The 25,019-nt window shown below is 48.2% G+C and overlaps 1 protein-coding gene across 2 annotated transcripts in view; it reads left to right on the top strand.

Annotated features, from left to right (window-relative positions):
* Positions 1 to 24,287, top strand: part of PXDC1 (PX domain containing 1) — a 30,133-nt gene extending 5,846 nt beyond the window's left edge. The window contains exons 2-5 of one of the 2 annotated variants that reach the window (XM_058733155.1): positions 10,088 to 10,179; positions 10,882 to 10,999; positions 18,906 to 19,017; positions 23,060 to 24,287. In XM_058733155.1, coding sequence (XP_058589138.1) covers positions 10,088 to 10,179; positions 10,882 to 10,999; positions 18,906 to 19,017; positions 23,060 to 23,177 — 440 coding nt within the window. In that variant the 3' untranslated portion in view covers positions 23,178 to 24,287. Of the gene's footprint in view, positions 1 to 9,041; positions 9,150 to 10,087; positions 10,180 to 10,881; positions 11,000 to 18,905; positions 19,018 to 23,059 lie in introns of those variants that run through there. The other variant, XR_009262848.1, reaches the window with a different exon arrangement.
* The last annotated feature ends 732 nt before the right edge of the window (positions 24,288 to 25,019 follow it).

Consider the following 25,019-nt stretch of genomic DNA (forward strand, 5'->3'; position numbering starts at 1 on the left):
CAGGGGCAAAGCCACTGACTTTACTTTCTTAGTGAAAGTGGCTGAAAAAAGGTTAGAGGCCACACAGGTCCCAGGCAGCAGACCAGAGACAGAAAGCCCACCTCTGCCTAGCCCAGTGGACCCTTGCAGCGTGGTTCTCAGTGGTGTGGGTCTGACACAGCTCCCCAGGCCCCATGCATGGCTTCACTTTAGGGCATCCTGCCCCTTCTGACTGGGGCAACTTCACTTCTCACAGGGATTTGGGGTGTTTTTGATTCACAGATGTATTTTTGAATCTCTTCTATGTATAGGGCGCCGGGGCTGGTGTGCTTTTCCCAGGCCCCCGGGGTATGCTGTGCCGCCCTAGCCCAGCACCAGGACCTCCGCCTCCTTGTAACTTGTTCTCTCCTCTCTGCCTTCTGTTTTCTCTTTCTTCCCCAAATGTGCACCCTGCTACCACCCAGCCTCTGCTGTGATTTCCTTTTCCAGTGCTCCAGGGCCCTCTCCTTTCTCTTTAAGTGGCCACGTGGCTGAATTTGGTTCTTGGTCCTGTGATCTTATCCCATCAGATCTCAGACTGTGCTGTGGGCCCCTGGTGACCTGACCTAACCTCTCAGCTGGAGAAGGAGCCAGCCAGAAACTTACACAGGTGGTTAGGTAGCTTGCTTCTAGGTCACGGTGACTTTCCGCCCAATTTCCAGGGAGAAATTTGGCCTGCTTCTTGAGCAGACAGCATTGTGAACCTACTGGTGGCATCTTGGCTGCCCTTGAACTAGCCCCCTGGAGACACAGGTCCCCTTCCCTTTTAAAACAAGTCTGGGCCTCCTGTGTCTCTGCTGTCTGTTTTTACAGACACTTATCCAAATGGTGAAAGATGTTTCTGTATTGTGAAGAGTCAAGTAAAAGGAAGATTCAAAGTGCTAGTGGATGGTGACAGTGCCACGCAAAGTTACTGAAATAATGGGCATTTGATTGGGGTGCCTGGGTGGCTCAGTTGGTTAAGCATCTGACTTCAGCTTGGGTCATGATCTCACAGCTCATGAGTTCGAGCCCCATGTTGGGCTCTATATTGACAGCTCAGAGCCTGGAGCCTGCTTTGGATTCTGTGGTCTCCCTCGCTCTCTGCCCCTCCCCCACTCACACTCTGTCTCTGTCTCTCTCTCTCTCAAAATAAATATTTAAAAAATAAAAAAAATAATAATTTGATCAGTTTGCCACTTCTCAGTGAAGCTCCGTGTGGAGGGGGGTGGGATTCGGGAGAGTGAGGACAGGCTAGGAGTATGAACCCAATATGCATTTTACCCTCATGGCCTCCCCGACAGACGTTGGCCATGGCCCACTCTTTGTGTGTCCTTGGGAAGGAGTGGGAGAGACAGTAAACTGAAGTGAGTCCTCATCAGTAGTTGGTTGCTGGTCCACTGAATCCATGGAAATAGCTTTTTATTGGTGTTTGTGTTCACGTTTACTTTTTTGGGTGACAGTAGGCATCTACTGGACACTTTTGGTCGTCATCACTGAAACATGGACCCCGTGTCCTGGAACGGGTCTGGGAAGCTCCCCGGGGCCGCTTCATCTGCATCCTCTCTTTGATTGATGGGTGGGGCAGGGACGACGTGGGGGTGAAGGTGTCCATGCCCCATCCTTTCCTGGCCAGGCTGCAGCCTCCCTTAAATGGTGAGAGCACAGATGTGTCACGCCCGGCACAGACCCATGTGCGAGGATGATCGTATTCTCCAGACAGACTCCTCCGGTCCACCCTCCTCACCCCACCCCCTAAACTGAGTCATGACTGTGGACAGAGCCACTTAGCTCTTTGGCTGATTTACACTGGCAAGTTTTCATATTTGTCTTAAGAACAAAACATCTTAATCACCCTTTGCAGGTACGTAACTTAGAATCAGCAGGAAAAATATGATGCACGGCAATTGGACAGAGGGTAGAGAGGGAGGAGGGAAGGAATAACATGTGATTAAAGCTTTTACCTAGAGAATCTGAATCCCACCAGAAGCCCCTCCTGTGTCCTTCAGGAGAAAATCCCCAAGGCCCTGCAAGATTGAGGACCCACCTGGGGACAGAGGGTCCAGGTGGGAGAGGTCAGGGTCATAGTGACTCACCTATGGATACAGCAGTGTCACCGTGGAAGAGGATCAGGCTGAGTGGTTGAAGGCATTGGCTTTGGAACCAGATGGGTGAAGATTCAGACTCTGGCTCTGTCACCTGCTACTTGCTGGATGACTTCAGGCAAGCTGCTTGGTTCCTCAAGCCCCAATGCCTGACTGATGAAAGAGCAGTAATGATATCCACAGGCAGGCTGCTGGAGTACCGAAGCAGTGACAGGCACAAAGTACCCAGCACCTTGGTGGACACTGGAGAGCTGCTTTGGATTCAGGACCATGTGTCCCTGAAGCTTCTGCCCTTTGCTCTCGAACACACAGCCTTCCCTCACTGAGAGTCAACCAGATGGGCAAGTGCGAGTATCATTGCCCGGTCTGCTGCCCCTGACAGCGTCCTCTCCAGGTGTGGCTCTTCGTCCTCATGTCCCTAGGAGGCAGGGATGGTGATAGCCCCTGCCTAGGCTAAAGAGAGCCCACAAAGGGGGTCACCGAAATTACCTCAGTGGGATGCTTACAGACCAGGTCTGTGGCTTTGCTTATCCAGAAACTAGAATTTGGTGTTTGACATGGGTCATGCTTGGGGACTGTGCTCCAGGGGGCGGTTTTACAGGGGGCAGATTAGGGTGGACTCCTAGGGCAGGTATATGTATTAACCGTAAGAAATAGAACTGCCAAGTGGGTAGAGTTGGGACCAGAGCCTGCATAGGAGGCCACGGCTCCCCATTGCCTGCCACAGGGCAAACCCTTAATGCAGTTTGTAACGGCCTACTTGTCTCAGTCCTCACCTTCCAGCCTCCTTAGGGCCTCTACACTTCCTGACCCTGTTCCGTGTTCCTGTCCTGCCTCCCTGCCTCCTGTATCTGCTCACCCTTCAGGCTTCCTTGCCTAGAGAGGGTGGTCTCCCTGCTGGGAGTCTTCCCAGCCCCCCCATGTGACACCCTACTCTTTGTGTCCAGTGTTTGCCACAGCTCCGTTCTCCTGGCTCTCAGGAAATTTCTGGGGATCTAGGGGTGCCACGGCACCCCCACCTGACAGGGTGCCTGGCCAGTCAGTACTTCAGCATGTGTGGGTAAATACATGCTTCCTGTTTTGTGAGTGTGGCATGGGATGGGGTGCCCTGAATACCTTTGTTGGTTGAAGACAGACTGGCCAAGTGAGTGAATCTTAAACTCATGAAGTGTGAAGTTCAGGAAGGGAACTGTGCTTTTATTGGGGGAGAATAATGAAGAGGCCCAGGGAAGGAGGGATTGGGAAAGGGCACAGTAGAGACCAGTACGTTTAAGTCAAGCACTCACTCTCTTGTGCTGGCAAAAGGATGTGTCACTCAAGGGAGCACCTCCCAGGTGCAAGAAGAAGCAAAGGAAGGAGGGTCTTCTTCTCTCAGCCCCTTCTTCGATCCTCAGGGAAGTGCTATTTCTTCTCTGCCTCTCTGTGTCCTCCTCCTCCTTTCTGTCCCCTGCTTTTCATTCTTGGAAAGATGCAGGGAAGAAATTAATGCCCATCAGGATTCCCACTCTTACAGCAGGTGTGAGCATCATTGAACTAGAGCAGCCTATAAGAGGGAGGGTAGGTACCACCGTCAGCTGGGAGCGAGGGACAGACAGGGTTTCTGTCCTTCCAGAAATGCTGTGCAATACCCCACACATGGGAACAAGGAGACCTGCATAGAGTAACCACGGGCTCCCAGGGAATTAGAACTTCCACTGAGATGCTTAAGTACGCACAGAATAACCAGCTGGGTCATACTGTCAAGCAAATCATTATTTACTTGCCACTTCTTGAATGTTGAGTACCTACCTAGAAAACAGGCACTTAGGAAATGAGCACTGAAAATTTCCCTTAGAAGATTTATAATATTTTGCTTCTAAAACTCATACGCAACCTTTAAAGAATACCTACTCCTATGCTCCCAGGATGACTCTGCATTCCTTACCTCACCCGAGCAATCTGCCTTGCTGTACAGTGTGTTCATGGACACATTTTTTTAAATGGAAAAGGACCTCTTTAAATGTAATTTATTATTTGAGTCAGTTTGAAAGGTCACTTTACAGAAAATTTCCGTAGGGCTGTATTCTGAGAATCTCCTCTAAGAGACTTGTGTTCTTAGGGTAATGAGCACTTCTTAATGTGCTTTGAAAAGGACGTTCTTCCTTCCCAATTGACCCAACAGGCACCTTGTCTTTATTTCTGGAATGATGGAAGACGGCACTCAGGTTAGATTCCGACCTCTGAAGCCCAGCCCCCCGGGGAAGCCTGGCTCAGTTATCAGAGGAGTTCATCCCAAAGCCTCCACTTACTGAAACAGTGGGACTTTGGACCCACGTTTCTGAGGTTAGGAAACTGGTTTGTTTACATTAGCTCTTACTGATAAGTCTTTGTGCTGACCCTGAAATGTTCAGTTTGGGTTCCAAGAATAAGTCAGGTGTTTATGATTGCATGAAGAGGTTAATCCTGAAAGGTGACAGAATCACATTTTCTGTTCTCAATTTTCAGTGCCAAACTAGTTTAGAAATAAAGGGCACCCTGGCTGCTCTAGGCTGATTTTTGGCCACCAAATGTATGTTAAATTGGCGCACTGTAATTTACATATAATCATATTATCAGTCTTTCAGATTCAAATCTCTATTTTAGGATAATCTGGTTAAAATCTCCACGTCACAAACTGTGTAGATTGTAATTTTACAAATTGAGGTTATATTAAGTGATTATGCTTTATCAGAAATTAGAAAAATTGCCAGGGGCCGTGAAGTTTTCTGAGTCAACTTCCTAACAACTAAAACATGCAGGTGGACGATTATCTTTCTATCCTCACTGGATTAAATCTCGTGGGTTCCACAGAGTGCTGGCCCCCTCTGCTGGCCAGTTCTGGAATGACATCCTCAGTACCAATAGATAATAAAGTTTTTCCATCCGGCTGTGCAAAATCACAGCCGTTGGCCCGCCTGCAGTTTTTGTTATCACCATCTCAGTACAACGGAGCCAAACAATATCTCCACAGAATTATCATTTCATCCACAATATTTGGAATAAAAACCTAAAAGTATTTACATTGTTGTATTTAAACATATTTTTGAAATAAGTTTTAAAATTGTTATTCACTGTAAACAGTTGCTATCTGGAGAAGCTTTAGCAGCCATTAAAAACCAAAGCTGTTGCGTCACAAAGGAAAAACACAACTGTTAGGGTAGAAAACAACCCCAATGCATAGAATTAGTCTGTTTGGGATGGGCTCAGTTCTTGGCCACCTGCCACAGAAAAGTAATGCAATGACCCACATGTGGGTTCTCTTCACTACTTCACTCATCAGCGCTTGTAGCATTTTGAGAGTTTATAATAATTTTGAGTGTCGCCAGCAGGTGTCTAAGGTTTCCACCAGTTACGAAACAAACCTGAAAGGAAACCAGTGAGTATGAAACAATTAGAAATTTTAAATTTTTTAAAATTAATTTATTTATTTTGAGAGAGAGAGGGAGAGAGAGAATCCCAAGCAGGCTCTGCACTGTCAGTGTGGAACCTGTTGTGGGTTCAAACTCACGAAACCGTGAGATCATGACCCAAGCTGAAACCAGGAGTCATATGCTTAACCGAATGGGCCACCCAGGTACCCCAACAATTAGAAATTTAAAAATAAATACTTATTTCATTTTTGCACTGTGGCCGTTTGGGGTATGTCTTCTTAAAAATATTTTCCTAAAGCATTTCAGGTACCCATTGTTCAATGGGAGGCACTTTTTTTTTTTTTTTTTTTTTTTTTTTTAAATTTTTTTTTTTCCCAACGGTTTTTATTTATTTTTGGGACAGAGAGAGACAGACAGAACATGAACGGGGGAGGGGCAGAGAGAGGGAGACACAGAATCGGAAACAGGCTCCAGGCTCCGAGCCATCAGCCCAAAGCCTGATGCGGGGCTCAAACTCACGGACCGCGAGATCGTGACCTGGCTGAAGTCGGACGCTTAACCGACTGCGCCACCCAGGCGCCCCGGGAGGCACTTTTAAAGCAGTCCAGAAGGGTGATGTCCAGGGCCCAGGACAGAAGGAAAATGCAGATGTCTGGCCAGGCAGCCAGGGGCTGCTTGGAGAGTGGTGACTCCTTCATGCCTGCATTTGGGGTGTTGGGAGACTTGCTGTGCTCTTAGCTCTGGTGGTGGCTGTTAGACGGCTTTCACCACATTCTGCTAGATCCATCATTTCATAAATTTCTGCCTTTTATTAGCTGAGGCCCCTGCTGGGGAAGAGGCCAGTGCTAGTTGTCACCCCGTGGATACATTTCTTCAGAGAGAGGGGAACGGCACCTTGAGGAAGCTGATCCAGATTGCCAGCGTGATTGTCTCCGGGAAGCCCTGAGAGAGAAGCAAATGATAAAATGTGCCCCCAGCAAAAGGCCCAGAGTTTAAAAAGTAATCATCTGTCCTTTCTGTTCTTGCAGTGAGGGATTCCAGCATCTTCCTTTCCCTGGTTAAATTTCCTCAGCCTCCTTTTGTTTGGAAACATGTTTACATTTCCAAGGAGGACCATCTGGCCGCCATTCGGAAACATAAAGACGGGTCAAAGGAAGCAGTGTGGTTCCACACACTTTCACAAATAAAATCGAGCCAGACTGGCCGGTGACTCACACGGTATGCCCCTTTGCTCTCAGGCAGCTCTCCTGTGAGGCCTGTGACCTAGAGCCAGCTGGCAGGAGGTTCTAGCTGGGGTCTGGCTGAGTGTGGTGCTGAGAAGCAGGAATTAGGGTCACTGCCCCGTGGGCAAGACAGAGCACACGCTTGGAAGATAACACATGCTTGACTTGTGTTCGCTAATACTAGACTTCTGTGCTCTCTTATGCAACTTTACTCAGTCAGCAAATGGCTAACAAACATGGATCCCCTGCTTGTGTCAGGCCCTGTGCTCAGTGATGATAAAGGTGAGATGAGCCACAGGCACGTCCTACCCTCAGTTTTGCACAGTGGGCTTGGGGAGACCCAGAGGTCGAGGAGCAGTCACAGTGCCAAGTAGCAAATACTGTGGTGGGGGAAGGTCAAGGGGTTTGGGTAGCATGGACCTTCTCGATGGGTATGAGAGTATGGGGATGGCAGGGCACAGAGTTGGGCAGGTGGGGTGGGGTTGGTCATGGAGGGTCTGTGCATTGAGCTCAGATACCCATACTTTTTCCAGTATCTTCCTCAGGTTCTTCATCAGATACTTCCAGAGGCCTCTTCTGGTATTTCCTGCCTTTCTCCACTTCATTCTGGAAAATGGAATACTCTACCAGGAAGAGAGCATTGCCAGATAAAATACAGAACCCCCAGTTAACTTTGAATTTCAGATAAACAGCCAATAATTTTTCAGTAGAAGTCTATCCATACTATTGTATTATTCACTGCTTATCTGAAATTCCTATTTAACTAGTGTCCCATGTTTTATTTGCTAAACCCGACCATGCTTAAAAAAATCAGTATAGAAAAGAATGTATTTATCTGACTAAATCTTACCCTTTGAGGTCATAGACCCAACCAGGAGCTGAACATTAATGAAATCAAAGATGTAACCAAAACTATGTCATTAAGGCAAAAATGCAAGAATTATAAACCTCTGTGCTAACTTAAGATTGTTAAATTATGATTTATATTCTATAAAATGGGTTTGAGTATGTTGCATGCATTGATTATATGAGAGGCTAATCTTCCTACAAATGTACATACAGAATATTAAAATACAGCTACTGTGTCATAAACTTGATTGATTTAAAACTTATGTTCCAGAGGTAATCAAAGTTGTAATTTAGTAATAGTTTTGATTATCTTAGGATACAGACGCATTCAGTGGAGATGATTTATTTAATTGTCCTCTCTTTAAAAACAGTTTTGCAGTGGGTTTTGCATTGGCCCTCTTTTCCTGTGTAACCTCCCATGTGGTAAGCAGAAGATGAAAGCATTTTGGTACCAAGGGTGGCGGCACAGTGTGTGTGTGTGTGTGTGTGTGTGTTTCTAAGCAGGGAATTTAGGGCCTAGGGGAGAAGCATCCTGAGAATCTGGCACTATTTTCTTTCTTTTCCCTGCTTCCCACAATATGAAGGGTGGTGTGGTAGGGCCTGGTAACCCAAGGAGAAGGGGAGAAGGCCCGGTCCCTTTCTCTAGTGACTGCTGGGATGTCATACTGGGGTGTGTGTTCGAGTGGACAGAGGCTGTAGGTTTCTCAGCAGGTGAGTCACAGCCCACCCACCTCTGGGACTCCTCCCTGAACAGCTACAGGCTGGCCACCTGGGCCTGCATGGTTGAGGAGGTAGGCAGGGCCAGACGGCCCCTCTGATACCCAAGGTGGCCTGTACTTAAGGAAGTTGAGAGAACAATTCTCAGCCTTGACTACAAGTTGTCCCTGACTCAGGCTGATGTGAGGGATCCCCCTGCTACCACCCAGGCTTTTAGAAATGTCCTCACTCATGTTTGGGGGTGTCCCTGGCTCCAAGAAATATATGTTCTGGTTGTCTTATTTTAATCATATAGTTCAGGCAATTAATTTTATCATGATGTAGTCTTAGTCAATGACTTGCCTGAAAAACAAACAACACTTTTGGGGCACCTGGGTGGCTCAGTTGGCTCAGTTGGTTAAGCGCTTGACTCTTGGGTTTTGGCTCAGGTCATGATCTCGTGGTTCGTGAGTTCGAGCCCCACACGGCAAAGAGCCTGATTGGGATTCTTTCTCCCTCTCTCTCTGCCCCTCCCCCACTCACTCTTTCAAAATGAATAAACTTAAAAAATTAAAAAACAAAGCAAAACAAAAAAAAAAAAGAACCTGTCTCCTGCAAAGCAAAACCAAACCAGAAATGAAAAACTTAGATTCAGCAAGTGACAACAGTTCTGGGGTTCTGGCGTCTGGTTTGGTCATGACTCAGGGACAGTCATGCTGGGTCACACGAAGTATGGAGAAGAGGCCAGTGCCCATGGGAATCTCCTATTCCCCTGTCTCTAGGACCCCGATGTGGAGAAACTGAAAGGGGAAGGTTTGTGTCCTTTACTGTTCCTGGGGAGAGGGAAACGTACCCCAGACCTCCAGGCTGCCAGCTGTAGTATTTTACAAACAAAGGACTATACTTTCTTTTTTTTTTTTTTTTTTTTTTTTAAATTTTTTTTTCAACGTTTTTTATTTATTTTTGGGACAGACAGAGACAGAGCATGAACGGGGGAGGGGCAGAGAGAGAGGGAGACACAGAATCGGAAACAGGCTCCAGGCTCTGAGCCATCAGCCCAGAGCCTGACGCGGGGCTCGAACTCACGGACCGCGAGATCGTGACCTGGCTGAAGTCGGACGCTTAACCGACTGCGCCACCCAGGCGCCCCAAAGGACTATACTTTCTAACAGCCCCTTGGGACTTCTGGTAAGTGTAACAAGGATAGATGTTCAGATTCCTGAAAAGTGCTGTGAGTCATACCCACTTTGGGTTTTTCTGGTTAAAGGTCTGATTTTTCCCCTTCCAAACCCAGCATTTAAATGACTTGCCTAAATATGGGCTCCATTTACATATGCCCTGCAGTGAGGTCAGCTGAGGCTGGCAGGGCAAGCCCTTCCACTGTGTGGTTGGGGGTAGGCAGGTCCTGGGGAGCCTCCCCTGGCTGTGGCCACCACGCTGGCAGGGGCTGAGTGGTCCCCAGCCAAGCTGTGGCCTTCTCCAGGGTGTTTACAGGGCTGGCCCAGACTGTCCCATTCAGAGGAGACTTTGATATGTGGCTTACACTTTCTTCCCCACTCATTCCACTGTCCCCAGCCTGCCTGACTTCTTTTGGATTGACATTGTCCACTTCGGCACATGTGTAAATCATTCAATGGGTCACTGAAACTCAAAATGAGGTTTAGAGGAGGGCTTTCAGGGTAGGACTAAGGAAATAATCCCAGACATCTTTTATGGGGGATGGCACAGGGCATCCTTGTCATGGGATGCCTGTTGTTCTGTATTTAACTTAGGGGCACAGTTCTTGGTCTGACTTTTTGGCTTTAAGGCATTTCTGTCTCAACTCTAGGACTGGTCGCCATAAAGGATGCGCATGATATAGAGACCAGGCTCAATGAAGTGGAGAAGTTGCTGAAAACCATCATAAGCATGCCGTGCAAAGTAAGTAGCACCTGGGCTGGGCTGGAGGTGGGAGGTCAGGACACATCCGGCCAGCTGCCCCCTCCTTGGGGGGGGGGGGTAGGAATAGCCAGGGGAAAGGAAGACTTTTGTGGGGTGTTATGACTCCATTGTTCTCCTTGGGGAAGAAGCGGGAATGAAGGGCCGAGGAGGCATTGAGTAGGAAGAGGCAAGGTCCTTCCATTGCCGTGGTCTTTGCTCTCTTGCCTCCACTCAGAAGCCCACTCGTCTTGCAGCGGGTGTTTTGAAAGAGGGTGTATGGGAGCCAAAAAGAGTGTTAGTAGATGAAGTTTGCAAGCTTCATGTGGGGTCGTGAGGAAGAACCTGGACTCTAGTCAGGCAGTCACCACTTGACTACCATAGCATCCGTTTCCTCACCTGTGAACAGGGAAAGTCGACACACCGCAGTTTATTGTACAGTGAAGGGACCTGTGTGCGGAACACTGGCACATACCAAGCGCTCAGAAAAACTCACCAGCGTTTCCATTAACCCCATCCTATCTGTCCCTGGGGCCTTGCAGTTTTGCCACGTGGGGCCCAAAGTAAATGAAGAGTGTGCCATTATTGAAGCCTCATCAGTGTGGTCAGTCCCGCAGAGCGTCTGAACAGTGCGGGGACGTTAACATCAGGTGAGGCTGCCATGACGGAGGATGAAGTTTTAGTAATTAATGTACTTACTCCCAGTATTCTAGGTCAGAAGTTGTGCTCACCTTCTTTGAAAGATCTCCTTTGGATCAGGTGTTAAAAAATGACAATGTCCATAAAATTCAACCCAGCTTTCAAAGCCCAGTGAAAATATCAGGTAAGAGCTACAGGGAAGGCATGGCGGGGGGCAAGTGCTGCTGTTGATGGGTGCGGTTTCCCAGAAGCCCTTCCAGTTCAGTGTCTGTGTGGTGGGCATCCCCTTCTAGGGGATCCAGAAAGACAGTGCAGCAGAAGGGGGAAGATAGTGGGTATACGCTGTGGCCTGATTTTCATGACACACTGCGTTTTCTACCTACTGACCTGCATTTACACTTTTCCTGTTTCCAAAGTGAGTAACATGGCATGTAAATTGGAACTTACCTAAGAAATAGCATAACGAGAGGCCTGAGAGGGTGGCTCAGCTGGTTAAGTGTCTGACTCCTGGTTTCGGATCAGGTTATGATCTCACGGTTCATGGGTTTGAGCCCCGAGTCAGCCTCCACACTGAGAGTGCAGAGCCTGCTTGGGATTCTCTCTCTCCCTGTCTCTGCCCCTCCCCTACTTACTCACTCTCTCTTTCTATCAAAATAAAGAAACTTAAAAAAAAAAAAAGATATGATGAAAACATTAATAAGGCTTTTTGAAGCGAACTACTGTAATCGGGAGTCTAGCGTGCTAAAATAAGATAGTTTCTGTAAGGTGGCAATGAATTTGGTTTTAGGGCACCCAGGACAAACAGGGAAGCCAGTTTGGGTATCACCAGTCTTGATGCCGGGCCATGCCTTCTAGCGCCGAACAGGCAGATGTCCCAGCAGCAGGAAGAGCGAATGGTCAGCTGGGAGGAGCTGCTGGCTGGCTCAGCTGTGGGGTGGATGGAAAGGGAGGGCAGGCCTGGACTTCACCCTGTTGGGTAGCTTTCTGAATCTAGGTCACACATGTTGCTAGGACAGTAGACTTTTATTTTTGCAGTACGATTGTGGTGAAGGCTGCTGAGGGGCATTTTGTGGGGAAAAGAGCTCTGTCCTGGGAGCCTCAGCTACGGGGCTCCCCCAGGCAGTGGATCTATTTCTGAATGGAGGAGGGAGGAGAGAAGAAGGAGCAGTGGAGGAGGAAGGCTCAGGAAGTTGATGAAGAAGAGTCCACAGATGAGAGCACATCTGAGCCCAGAGCTGGCTCATAAGAAGGCATGGGGGGTTCATGGTGATGGGGAGACATAGGACAAATCAGGATGGTGGCAGCCAATATCTTTGGTAGAAAAGTGTCCTTACTGAGCTATGTGTCACACAGCAGGGTTGAGATTCCTAGTTGTGTGCAGTGGTGGTGTGGACAGGATGGACAAGTCCTGGGGCCCTGGAGTGGAAAACACATTTGGATATGGCTACATGTAAGCAGGATGGCTGTTAGGCCTGGGTTTGTTGGGGTCTGGTGCTTTTGATGTCTTCCTGTGTGTTCTTAAAAGAGCAGGGTTGTTTGGGCATCTCTCCTTAGCTGGCACCTGGCACCCAGAAACTCCTTTATAAGAGAAATGGCAGTCACTTATCTTGGTTGGGTGTCTACGGACCCCAGTCCTGCAGGGCACAACCAGGACTCCGGGAACCTGTCAGTCATGTTGGGCTTTACTTGCTGTCACCGGGACTGTGGGCAAGTGTCTGTTCTTTAGCCCTGAGCAGAAAAGTCCCAGAACTGGTGTCTCTGTTTTGCCTTATTTCTTTCTGTTTTGAGCAAATAGGACAACAGAGAGCCACAGAACCCTTTCAGACCTTGTGTTGGTGGCTGAGCTGTATGGAGTTGCTTCTGATTCATTCCTGGAGTGCAGCAAGCTGGAACACTCCCTTTGTCTCCATGTCCTGTTTGTACCTGTGGCTTGGATAAACACAGGACCCATGTTTACCCTAAAGGGCTGAGAGTAATGAGGTGAAAATTAACAGGGGTAACTGTAGTGTCCCAGGTGAGATTTGAACTACATTCTCTGGGTCTATTTGCGAGGACTCAGGACAGGTTTCAGCCTGCAGGGACACGGCAGTAGGTGGAAGAAACTGGAACAATTTTGGCTCCACACAGAATGCTTTGTAACAACTGTGCCTGCCTAACAATGAAGTCTGTAAACATCTATTGTAAATCTGTGCTGAAAGACTTACACTCCGTGCAAAGGCCAGGGGGCCTATCAGAGGCATCTCTCTCAGGGTTAGCAGGCTGTGAGAAGCCTCTCCACCCCTCCAGGGCTAAGATTCTCTGACTCCTGGGGATTTTATCCTGTTCATCAGCTCTGATTTATTGGGCACCAAGTCTGGGGCTTCTCCCTTGGAAGCTTCCCAGGCTTCCCATCTTTGCTCCAGGAGTAGCCAGTCCTCACTCTGTCTGAGTGAGTGCTTCTCACCATAAATTAGTGTGTACATGTGCAGGCAGTGAGGGGGCATTCCCCAGGAAGTAAGATGTACTTTCATTATTCACAGAGGGAGGAAACCAATCCAGTAAGACAATGAACTATAGTAAATTCAAAAATACTTTTCAGTGAAACTTCTACTTACAGTAACACAAACAGCCCTTTTGGGAACAAGTCTGCACAGGGGCAAGCCATATTATGCTGGCTGGTTCCCCTGTGTGGGTGTTTATGGATTCGGGGAGCCTCAGGCTCCAGAGAGCATGGCCAGCCTGGGAACATGCCCCAGGACACACCCTGAATACTGAGGTCGGTCATAACTCTGACTTCCTGGGCTCACCCATTTTCTCACGACCTTACACTCATGGTAAAGGCCAAGTGCCCTAGTCATTCCAGGCATGCCGGAGTCTGATCCTGTCACCATAGAACCCTTTGCTCCAGACCCTCAGCCTCCCCTCAGTGGGACTTTGCAGGGCTGTGGGCCCCTGTCTTCCCTCTGTTCACACAAACTCTGCCTGTCTGTCACATCCTGCTAAATTCCATTCAGTGGTAAAAACCCACTAAATTGCACTCAGTCGTGAAAACGTCCTTGCCTCCTGCGACTCACTGCACCCTTCCTCCTCCTCTCCTGTCTCATTTCTTAATGTCTTTTTATGCTGTGGATGTGGCATTTATGGAGGTGGCACCATGGAGGACAGGCACTTGACCTAGGCTGTCAGAGGCTTGCTTCCCTTTAGGTAGGCAGGCACACAGCCTCTTCTTTCTCCTATTGAGACCGCCTTGTGGTCGGGGCTCCACTAGATGGCGCCAGGCGCTAGCAGTGTGGGAACCACGCCACATCCTGGGGCCCAGGCAAGGCAGTCAGGAAACTCTGTGGCCCCTTCAGCAATGCTTTGGGCCAGTACAGACTTAAACATTCTTCATCCTGTGTTAATCTAAATGTTTATGGAATAAAAAAAACCCTAAATGTTCTTTTCTACACTGTGGCTGTGTCTGTGCTTTTAAGCATAAACCCCAGCTGAGATCTGGCTACTTGGATTCATCAACATAAGCCATAAAAATCTAATTATTCAGGTTTGGGGGGCCTGGAAATGACCTATAATTTCATATTTCATTAACCAAACATCTGTACAATCTCAACTCTAACTTTTACCTTAAAAGGTTAGTCCGATTAGCCAATTAATAAAAAGGTGGTGCTTTGGATTTTGTTCTATTGCTGGACTACACTGAAAATATAACGGGAGAGAGGATTTAGATGGAGGGTGGCTACGCTATGAATGCTTTCAAGACTGAGCTAATGTCTGCTGAAAAAAAGGAATGTATGAATTACTGAACTGAAGGAATGATGGCCTAGGGGGCATATGAAAACATGGCTACAGATAAAAAGATAGAGAAGTTGCCACTGGGCAAACACCACAGTAGTACAGTTGACCCTTGACCAACATGGGGGTTGGGGCACCCACTCCCCACAGTTGAAAATCCATGTATAACTTTGACTCCCCCAAAACTTAATTACTGGTAGCCCATTGTTGACCAGAAGCCTTACCAATAACATAAACAGTTGATAGCATATATTTTGTATGTTATATGTATTACAAGCTATATTCTTATAAAAGTAAACTAGAGGAAAGAAAACATTAATAAGTAAATCATAAGGAAAATACATGTACAGTACTGTACTATATTTATCCAAAACCAAATCCACATGTTAGTGGACCCATGTAGTTCAAATTTGTATCATTCAAGGGTCAAGTATAATTGTTGCAGTAAAGACCCTATCCTTCCTGTTAAGATAGTAGGGCAAAGTTTAAGGTTTTACACACTCTCAATGCATCTCCCCTGAGATATTTATTAACTACAAAGAGAAAGAGTAAATGTGGCAGAAACTTCTTATGCAAGTGATCCTGATGAACATCCTGGAAAAAAGGCCTGTTGACATCAGACACCCCCTGGCAGGATGCATGGAGGGGACACAGGGTCACCCTGCAGGATTCCTGCCTGGAACGCACCACCTGGGTCACATTGCAAAAGCATCAGGCAAATCCGGGGACCTTCGATAAAATACCTCACCAGTCCTGCCCAACGTGTTACTTTCATGAGAGATGAGAGGAGAGATCGAGGGACCATCAGAGGTCATACAAAACTGGGACACAGCAACTCAAGGCAATAAGGGATCCTGGATTGGGTCTGGAACAGAAAAAAAAAAGAGGGACATTAGTGAAAAAGCCTGTGACACTCAAGTAGGGGAAGTATTTAGTTATATCCAGCTTTCTTCACAGCACCATAGTTATGTAGAATATTAACATCAGGAGAAGCTGGGGGGAGCTCCGTGAGAACTCTGTACTATTCTTGTAACTTTTCTGTAATTCTAAAATTATCTCAAAATAAAAAGTTAAATGGCAAAGCAGAATTCTTCATGTGAAAAAAAAATATGAATGCAGAAAAGTAGCTTGAAAGTGAACGGCTTCGTGGAATCAGTCATGTATGTGATTAAGGCAATTACATTGGCCAGTGATTTTTGCTATAGGTACTAAGCTGACTTCTAAGAAATTCACATTTTAAGTATGTTTGAAGATAGCCTTCAGAGGTTAGCACTTTTCTGTAATAATATTTTCTTTGGTTCTTTTTATTTGCTTGACATTAGCAATAATGATACCATCATTACCGTTTTTCAAGCCCTCCACATTTGTTAGATTCTTTACAAATACCATCTCATGTCATCTCCACCTAGGTCTTTTAGGATGGGCACCATTATTCCCATTTTGCAGATGAAGAAACCGAGCAAGAAGTAACCTGCTCCTCATGCACAAGTAGCAGAACTAGTTTCCAGCTTGCCTTGTAAAAAATTAAACCACATGACTATGTACAGAGGTTTCTTTGCATAAGCAGTTAAGGGATGATTTGTTACAAATCTGTTTTGGGGGGCTGGCAAACATTCCATGTTTTAGAGTTCCAAATTTCATATTTAAGAAAAATTAGGAAGTTCAAAATTTCCCATGCAAGGTAACTCTTCAGAAACATGTTCAGAAATGTTTTGCTGCATATACATTCGTTTTCACTTGTAGGGTTTTCCCCTCCAAATTCCCTTAGCAAAGGGGCGGGAGAGGGGCTGGAAACTATTAGCTGGCTGAGGTTTTATGTGCTTCTGAGACAGATTTGAGTCAGGAAAACACAGTAAAGAAAGTGGTTCTGTGCTGCCATAGATTTTTATTTGAGCGGCGAGGGAATCTTAATCTTTCCTGTTAAGAGTTAGTCATCTTCAGAGTCTGTTCACTGAGACTTTGGTAAACATCTTCTCTCACATAGAAATGCTGTTGTTCCCAGAGGCTCCAAGCACTGACTTCTCCTAGGGTTTTGGTGCTCCTTCTCATGACTTAGGCTCTCCATGCTTGTTCTTGCACAGGGAAGGCAGGTGGGCTTCAATCCAGAGGGGTGGGGTGGGCAGGAAGAGCAATGTGCTGATGTCACCCAGAGTGTGATTAACTGGGCTGGTGTTTCAAAAGACCAAAGGCACTGGACCTGTCACTTCTGCAGAAAGTCAGGAGGAAATTTTAGCAATTACTTGGCAAATCTGGTTGAGGAAGAGTCATTTTAGTCCTGTGGGGTAAGGAGGAAATCTTCTGTTTTTCTTTGTTCATTTTTGTGTGGTTTCCCTAATTCTCTTTGTATGGAGAAAACTTTGAAGAACTGTGAACCAAATACCTAGAAAGATTAAAAATAAACAGGAAGTTGTAATTATACTTATGAAAAAAGCAAATCCACACATGGGAATAAAATAACCTAAATTACAACAAGATATAAGAAAAAAATATAAGGAAACAATCCCCCAAACAATTGCATCAGATGCCCACTGAGACTGTGGATAGTGAGGAATGTTCTTGTTGGCTGGGCTGGGCCAGTAGGAGAGGAAAGCTATTTAGAGCTGTGTGTGTTTCTATGTGTTAGACCTTGAATGGGGAGAGGATAATCCTTTGAATTTGAGAATGCCCCAGAAATTTGGAGTCTATTTTAAGCCTTTTTTTTAAGTTTATTTTTATTTATTTTGAGAGAGAGAGATAGAGCACAAGCAGGGATGGGGCAGAGAGAGAGGGAGACAGAATCCCAAGCAGGCTCCACACTGTCAGCACAGAGCCCGCCATGGGCTCGAACTCACGAACTGTGAAATCATGACCTGAGCTTTGCTGTTAAGAGTTGGACGCTTAACCAAGTGAGCCACCCAGACACCTCTTAAGCATGTTTTTTAAGATGAGGTAAATAGAGGGCCTGATTTGAGAAGACAGACAAGGGCCATAAACATGGAGCTTAGCTAAGAGCTGAGGTTAGGGGCTAAGCCAGCCTCACAGAGAGATGGAGAACTACAACAACAAGGAGAACTGGTAATGGCTACCAGATATATTCTTGGAGTATGTTTAATCTACTGAAGTGACAAGAAACACATTCCTGGGGAAAGGTAAATAAAAGCTACGCCAGATATTACAAGTGAATCAAGCCACATTGGCTCCTCATACTTAAATGGACCAGATGACATGATGGAATCTGGAAGTTCATGGGAGTTCAGAGCAGAAAGGATCCTTGGAGATCACCCAGCAGTATTCTGAAACTTTCCAGTTGAGGATACTGAGTCCCAAGACCATGGAACTCATTGTTGGGCTGAGGTGCAGTGTCCAGGCCCCAAGCCAGTGCTGTTTCAGCTACCACACATTCATGCATCCCTTTTCTTTCCTCTCCCAGTGCTGGGTAACCACCAGCCTTCCATCCTTGGAAGCTGTCCCCATACAGCCAACATAGGCATATGAAGACGTATTCTTTGTTGGCCTTTTTAAATTACCAAGATTTGTGCTTAGAGGTTAAAAAAAAAAAAATCAGTTTGTTTATAGAATTATATAAAGTAAAAAACTGAATTTGCCCATTGGTTTAAAGTGCATACTGATCTCAGGGCACCTGGGTGGCTCAGTCAGTTAAGCATCCAACTCTTGATTTTGGTTCAGGTCATGACCTCATGGTTAGTGAATTTGGGCCCCACGTTGGGTTCTGTGCTGACAGTGTGGAGCCTACTTGGGATTCTCTCTCTCCGCCCTCTCTCTGCCCTTACCCTGTGCACGCGCTCTCTCTCTCTCTCTCTCTCTCAAAATAAATAAATCAACTTAAAAAAATATATGTAGATAAATAAAATGCATACTGATCTCATTTGACCCTCCCAGCAACCCAGGGTGGTAGACAGTGTTATCCCCATCTCAGGCACGGGGGAGACTGGATACCCTGTGCAGAGCCTCATGGCAGTGTGTGCCAGACCAATAGATATGAGCTCAGTAGTCTTTCTACCCCAGCTGTAAACCAATGGGGTAGGCATTTGGGGAGAGTGCTGTGCAACCAGAGCATCTTTCTCGGGGGAGTGATGTGGCTTTTGGCTTGCATGGGGTCCACAGGTGTGGTTTCTGTGGAGCTGATGCCAACCTCTGGCATCAGCTCCTGAATCTGTGTGGTAGAGCTCCAGAATGGGCCTCTGGGGTACAGAACGTTCTCTCAGAGCATGGGGGAGAATCTGGGGCAGTAGATGGAGGGGGAAATAGGGAGATTGGTATAAGCCCAAAACTTCAAACTCTGGCCTCTCCTGAATATTTACTTTGTTGCTTTCATTTTTCAGAAATCATGAGGTCCAATGGATTTTGCTTAGCAAATACAGAAACAATTGTTATTGACCACAGTATACCAAACGGAAAAGACCAACACCTGGGTGTGGATCCCACAGAGCATTTGTAAGTACATTGATTTGAATATAGTTTTATAGAAGGGCTGCCTGAATGGTCAGCTGGTGCCAGGGACTGGATTTCTCTCCCCAGACAGAGCTCTAGAGGAAGTAGATGTGGCCAGAAACATTGAGCCATCCTATCTGTATTTGGATACTTATCCTAAGTGTTTGCCTCTTCTAGAGGATGGTGAGAGCTTGATTCATAAACTTTGTGGGACCAAGTGGCTGGTTGTGAGGGGGCATTGAGGATAAGTTGCCAGGCTCAGATCTATAGCTGGGGCTATAGGGTCCATAAGCCTCTTCATTCAAAGGGTCTGGTCTCCTGGGATGGGAAGAAGTGTCACCTGCATGGTCTTACATCGCAGGGCTAGAGGTTCTCCTGACTCTGAGGTGGCCTCTGTGTGGCTCACAGGCTAAGGCCTGGCCCTGCTGGGCCTGCTGATTAATGGAGTCTGATTAGTGAAGGTGGGACCACCAAAGACACCACTGCCTTCCCTGTTCTTCTTTCCCCTAATAATGGGGAACTTTGACCATGATAAGTGCTCTAGGAAAGCCCAACCCTGGGGTCTCTGAGGGGCACCTTCATCGTTGGTTCACTTCCAGGTCATGTCCTTGGGAGTCCTTGGGAGGCAGCTTGAGGGGACATCACAACTTGGCTTCTGTTGACTGTCAAGGCCAATCCCAGGGCTCTTCCTGGTTGTGTGAACTTCAGAAAGCTATTTAACCTCTTCTGGCTTCTTTTCTTCAAAGTGGGGCCCACTATGCTCTCACAGGGTCACTGAAAGATCTCAGATGGTGACTGTGAGACATTTGGCCCAGGAGCCCCTGAAGGCAGCTCTGGGTGCTCAGGGTCTCCCTGTGGGTACATGGGCAGCTCATCCCAGGATCAAGGGGCCTTGGGGTCCTACATCCTGCCCCACCCAACTGAGCTGCAAATAAAAATGAACTAGGAAAACTCATGTGCTGAGACACACCCAGACCAGCTGAATGCAGAACAGAGCATGACCCCAGGATGTACAAGCGACTGGAGCCTCCTCTACTGGACTCTTCCTGTGTGGCGGAGCACAGCAGGAGCCCTGTCCAGCCCATGGAACTGGCTCTGGCCAGCAGCGCCCACTTTCCCAGGTGTCTCTTAGGTGGATGGCACAGGGATCCCTCACAATGGTGATGTCATGAAATACTTGTTTAAAAGGATATGCTGGTGAGGCTGTGAGGGGTGGCCCTTCTCTGAAGTGCCATTGTCTCTTCTGCATGCCTTGCTATGACACCACATGGCATCGCACCCACTGTATGTGTATATAGGTAGCTCATTAGTTCTTGACCCAACGGTCCTCCGTGCTGGCATGGGGCTGGCATCATGGGGGAACAAGATGGCTGTGCATTAAGTGGGTGACAGGAAGGAGAGGCCCTTTACCTTCACAGGAGGAGCTTCTGGAGAGAGCTTGTCTTGGTGGAGGAGAAACAGGTGGAGACCCTCCCTCATCACCCTGCAGGGCCCTGGCTCTGGCCCCACAGTATTCCCAGGGGGGACCATTTCCATTGTCAGGAGGCCTCAGGATGCCATCTCTGCACCTGGCCAGATTTGACAAGCAAGTTGAACCTGTGGATAGTTTTGCCGAGGAGAGGCACGCAGAGAGAAAGCAAGGGTGGTCACGTGACACCCCCCCCCCCCCCCGTGGCTTTGCATGGACAAGCATGACACACCCCCAGTATGTGGCCCCCTGGCTCCAGGATGCCCAGCTGGCAGGAAGCCAGCAAGAAAAACCTCTGTGATCCCAGAAAAGCTTAACAAAGAAACGTCTGCCTCCAAATGGCTCAGGGGAGCATTTAGAGGAAATTCCTGACTCGGGCTTGCCAGGATTTTCTCTAGGTGCCTAATGTAGAGCAGCACAGCTGAACTAACGGTCTGCTGCTGGAGTCTCTCAAGAGCAGCCTGTTTTAACACTGCACAGAGCTGCAGCAGGGGAGGGGGGTGATGATGGGACAGGAGGTTGCAGAGATGACGTTTGAGTAACAAGGCTGTGCTTCCCTGCCACAGCTGTCCTCAGTGGTACCCGGGAGTTACCATTTGGCCCTGACACTGGGAATTTGGTGCTGTTGAGCCTGCCAGTAGGACCAGTGCTGTAAAGCCAAGCAGATAGGACAGAGACCCCACTGCACTCAGGGAACGGGGGATGGGGTATGCCTAGCAGAGATGTGAGTCAGCGTGACAGTGGGGCCTCTGCCTGGTGACCATCCTAGCTGGCTGGAGTGGTGCCCGGGCTCCCAGGAAACTCACTCAGGGCTGAGGCAGCCCCCACCCTGTCCTCACAGGATAGGAGCAGAGGTATCTGCTCCTGGTCACTCACCTTCCCCAGCCTCCCAGCCTCCCCTCCCTGCCTGGGTTTTCAGGGTCACCTGATCTGAGGGCAGGCGTGTAGGAAGGGTGAGAAGTTGTCCCCACAGGGCTGTATCTTGGTCCTGTCCCTCCCCTGGCTTGAGCCTTCCCCTACACCCAAGTCCTCTTTTAATTCATTCCAATGCTGGTTTTCCGGAAGAGACTTCACATCCTGTAATAAAGTTGGAGAGTTGGTCTTCCCTCCACCAGACATGCTGCCTGGCTGGCTGCGCACACTTGTGTCCATGCTACATCTCTTTCTCCGCAGCCTGGAGCTACCACCTGGGCGGGCAGTGTGGGGAGGAGTAGCTGAGCCCCCAGCCCTTCCCCTGCAGGTGTGGGGAGGCCCCACGCATCCACACACACCCCTCACTCTGGAATTAAAGGAAGACATGCTTCTGTGGCCTTTTCTGTCCAATTTCGAACCTCCTCCAACACTTTTAAATTTCAGCTTCCACTGAGAGGAAGCCTGCTTCCCTGGGAGCCCCACCTCTGAATCTGCGGGATTCTGCCCAGTGTGCTCTGCAGGCATGGGCTGGGCTTCTTCTCTGCACCCCAGTGCAGCCAAGCAGACTCCCCTTGCCGTCTCGTTTGCTCGGTTCGTACCCTTCCTGGTTAGGCCAAACCTTTCCAGGTACAGCAGAGCTCTTACAGCTGTACTGCTTAGTGCCGGGAATCAGCATAGGGACACAGTGTGCACTGTGGCCTCCGCTTTCCCGGGAGAGCCGAGGGGGAGCCTGCATCAGCCCACCTCTGCCCTGCCCCGCTTTTTGGAACTGATCCTTAGCCTAGGAAAGTGGAAACAGCCCAAGGAACTTCTCTGTTTCCCTTCCTGGGGAGTGTCCTTCAGGTGCTTCTTTCTCTTTTAGGCATTTTTTTTTTTAATTTGGAGTCTTTTTTTTCTAGCTTAGGAGGCCTTGTCTGGGTTAGACAGGGATTAGAAATGGTTTCAATTCATGGGGGAATGTCAGGAAGGTGTTAGTCACCTTACATTTGGGGTACATATTCACCTGCCTCCCCTCCCCCCAGGTACACCCCCCAGTCAGATGAAGGCCCCCTCTAGGAGGAGCCCTCCCTCCATGAACCTCCCCTGCCCCCTGCCCTGCCCACACCTCTCTGGACCGCTGCTCTCAGTCCCCGTAGTCCCCTGTGCACGTGTCCCAGGGATGTGGTTAGGTTGTGAGCTTGTGACCACAGTGGCTTCTCTCACTCATCTTTGCTGTTGTCTGCGTTCCCACAGACCCACAGACCCACTCCCTGCCTGGCTAAGTGCTGTGTCCCCAGACACAGAATGGATCCCTAGATAGAGAAAAATAATCACTCTGTGAATGAATGAATGCCTCAGTAAATATTGGCTAATGAATACAGATAGCAGTCTCTAAGGCAGTAAAAAGCAGAGCTATCACAGTCTTTAGAGAAGGGTCCATTTCACCTAATTAATTTGTAATCATGGTTCTTCCCCATACTTCATGCATTGAAAGGACTGTGCCTGTTGGTCTGATGCACCTGTGTATCCTGAAGAGCATTGTGGACAGGCCCTCTCACAGTGTTTGGCATTGACCCTGAAGCGCCCTCTTGCCAATGACCTTCTGTCCTTTATTTCTCCTCTTCAGTGGTGGTGGGGAGTCAGTGAGCCAGCCCCAGCCCTCACCTCTGGACTTTTCCATTTCAGGTTTGAGAATGGCAGTGAGTTTACCTCAGAGCTGGAGGATGGCGATGACCCAGCAGCTTATGTCACCAACCTATCCTATTACCACCTGGTCCCCTTTGAGACGGACATTTTGGACTGAGTCTCTATTGGGCCCCACTGCTCCCCAACCCTTGACTGCTGGTTCGGCACTGGCTGCAGTGGGCAGAGCCGCTGCCCCAGGCCTGGGCCAGGTGGTGCCTCTGTGGGGATGGTGCCCGGGAGGCCCAGGTGTCCTGCCAGTGTAGCAGCAGGGTTTTCTGGAGTGAGGGCTGACTCGCAGGTCAGCCAGGTCACCAGAGTCCCGCACAGCCTGCTGCTTCTGAGGGCTCTTCTCTCTGCACCCGACACCACCAGCCTGTCTCTGCATCCCTGGGACTCGCTCCTCACCCTCGTGTGGGAGACCCACAAGTGCCTGCAGGACATGTGGGTGCCAGGGTAGACACCCAGGGCCCGGCCAGGTTCCTCCTTTCTCCATGACTGCTTCCTGGAGAGGAGCCTTCCTCTGGGTGCTGGGGGCCCAAGGCCACCCGGCCACCCTCACTCCCCACCATTCCTTCATACAACAAGCGCACAAAACATTGCCTGTGAGATTGTGTTGGGTTGCCAAGTTCTGGACGACATACACAGGGAATGTTAGGTAATCCAGGATTTCCCTGGGAACCAGGATGTGTGGCTTTCGTTTCTGTTTTTCATCTTCTATCTGGAAACTGTGGGTTTTGTGTCAGCCAAAGGGGCTCTTCACAGAAGAGTCATTGTGAATGGCGCATATTGGCTGTGGAGACAGGGGAAGCCGTTGCTGAGCAGGTGCCCGTGAGCGGATACTGAGAAGTGCTGATTCTCCTCAAGAGGAAGAGAGTTCCTGCCTGGCCTGCCAGCCCCTCTTCAGCCCTTCAGTGTGGGGTAACAGTGCCGTAACCCCTGGACTGTGGACCGTGGGAGGTTCACCTCTCCTGCTGTATACCAAGCTCTCAGTGATGTCATGCCGTATTGACCTGCAGGGGGGGATCAACAGGAAAGCGCTTAGTCTCCCCTTTGCCCCTGGGCGGGCGGGTCTGGGTTCTGTGTGCTCCTCTCCTCATGGTGTCTACTAACGACCAACATTTGCTAATGTAAATACTAGTAAATTATTGAGAATCCTAATTCTTTTACACAGTCTGTTTTTTAATCTATTTTAATTAAATAAAGTGTATTACTCTACTCGTGGATTTAAGATGTTTGGTGTGTCAAGGTATGGCTCTTTTTATTCCGTGCACCACGGGGCACTCTGGCCATGGGGCACTCTGGTCTCATTGTTCTGCAGGAAATGTGTTCAGTTCTCACCCTAGGAATAATCTGTCCAAACTGAAATGTGAGCAAACAGCTTGTGTTTTGTGTGTGTGTGTGTGTGTGTGTGTGTGTGTGTGTGTGTGTGTGTTTGTTTTTTTTATTTCTTTGTTTACTTCAGGTTGTCCACCTTCTCCATGTTCCTTTTGGCAGTCCCAGGAAACCTCCTCCGTGACCCAAGTGCATAGCATATGGGATTTCCATGGCACCTACATTTCCCTTCTGCCTTCCAGCTGCATTTGGTTTAATACACCCTGCTTTCAGATAGGCTGTTGGGTGGCTGATGGCGGTTGACCAGTTGCCTTTCTTATCTTGCAGGGTGAAGTGCATTCTTTCCAAGGATAGGGCTGCTTGCCTGGCAGTTAAGACTGGAAATCAATCACCACATTTAGTTAATCACCACCTAGATTTCGGTTGTTGATCCTCATTATCCCTGTTACCCAGAAGTGCTTCTCCTTTCTGTCCAGCCACTGTCAGGCAGCTGCCTGTGGTTCTCAGCTGACTTGGACTGTATTTTCCCATCAGGTCCCAAGGTTGGTTCCAGAAGCTCCCTATCTGCCTTCACTGAAGAAGCTTCACTATTTCCAGTCAACACACCGTAAGATTTCTCAACTAAGAG

The sequence above is a fragment of the Neofelis nebulosa genome, chromosome 6, assembly GCF_028018385.1.
Source record: "Neofelis nebulosa isolate mNeoNeb1 chromosome 6, mNeoNeb1.pri, whole genome shotgun sequence".
Lineage (NCBI taxonomy): Eukaryota > Metazoa > Chordata > Mammalia > Carnivora > Felidae > Neofelis > Neofelis nebulosa.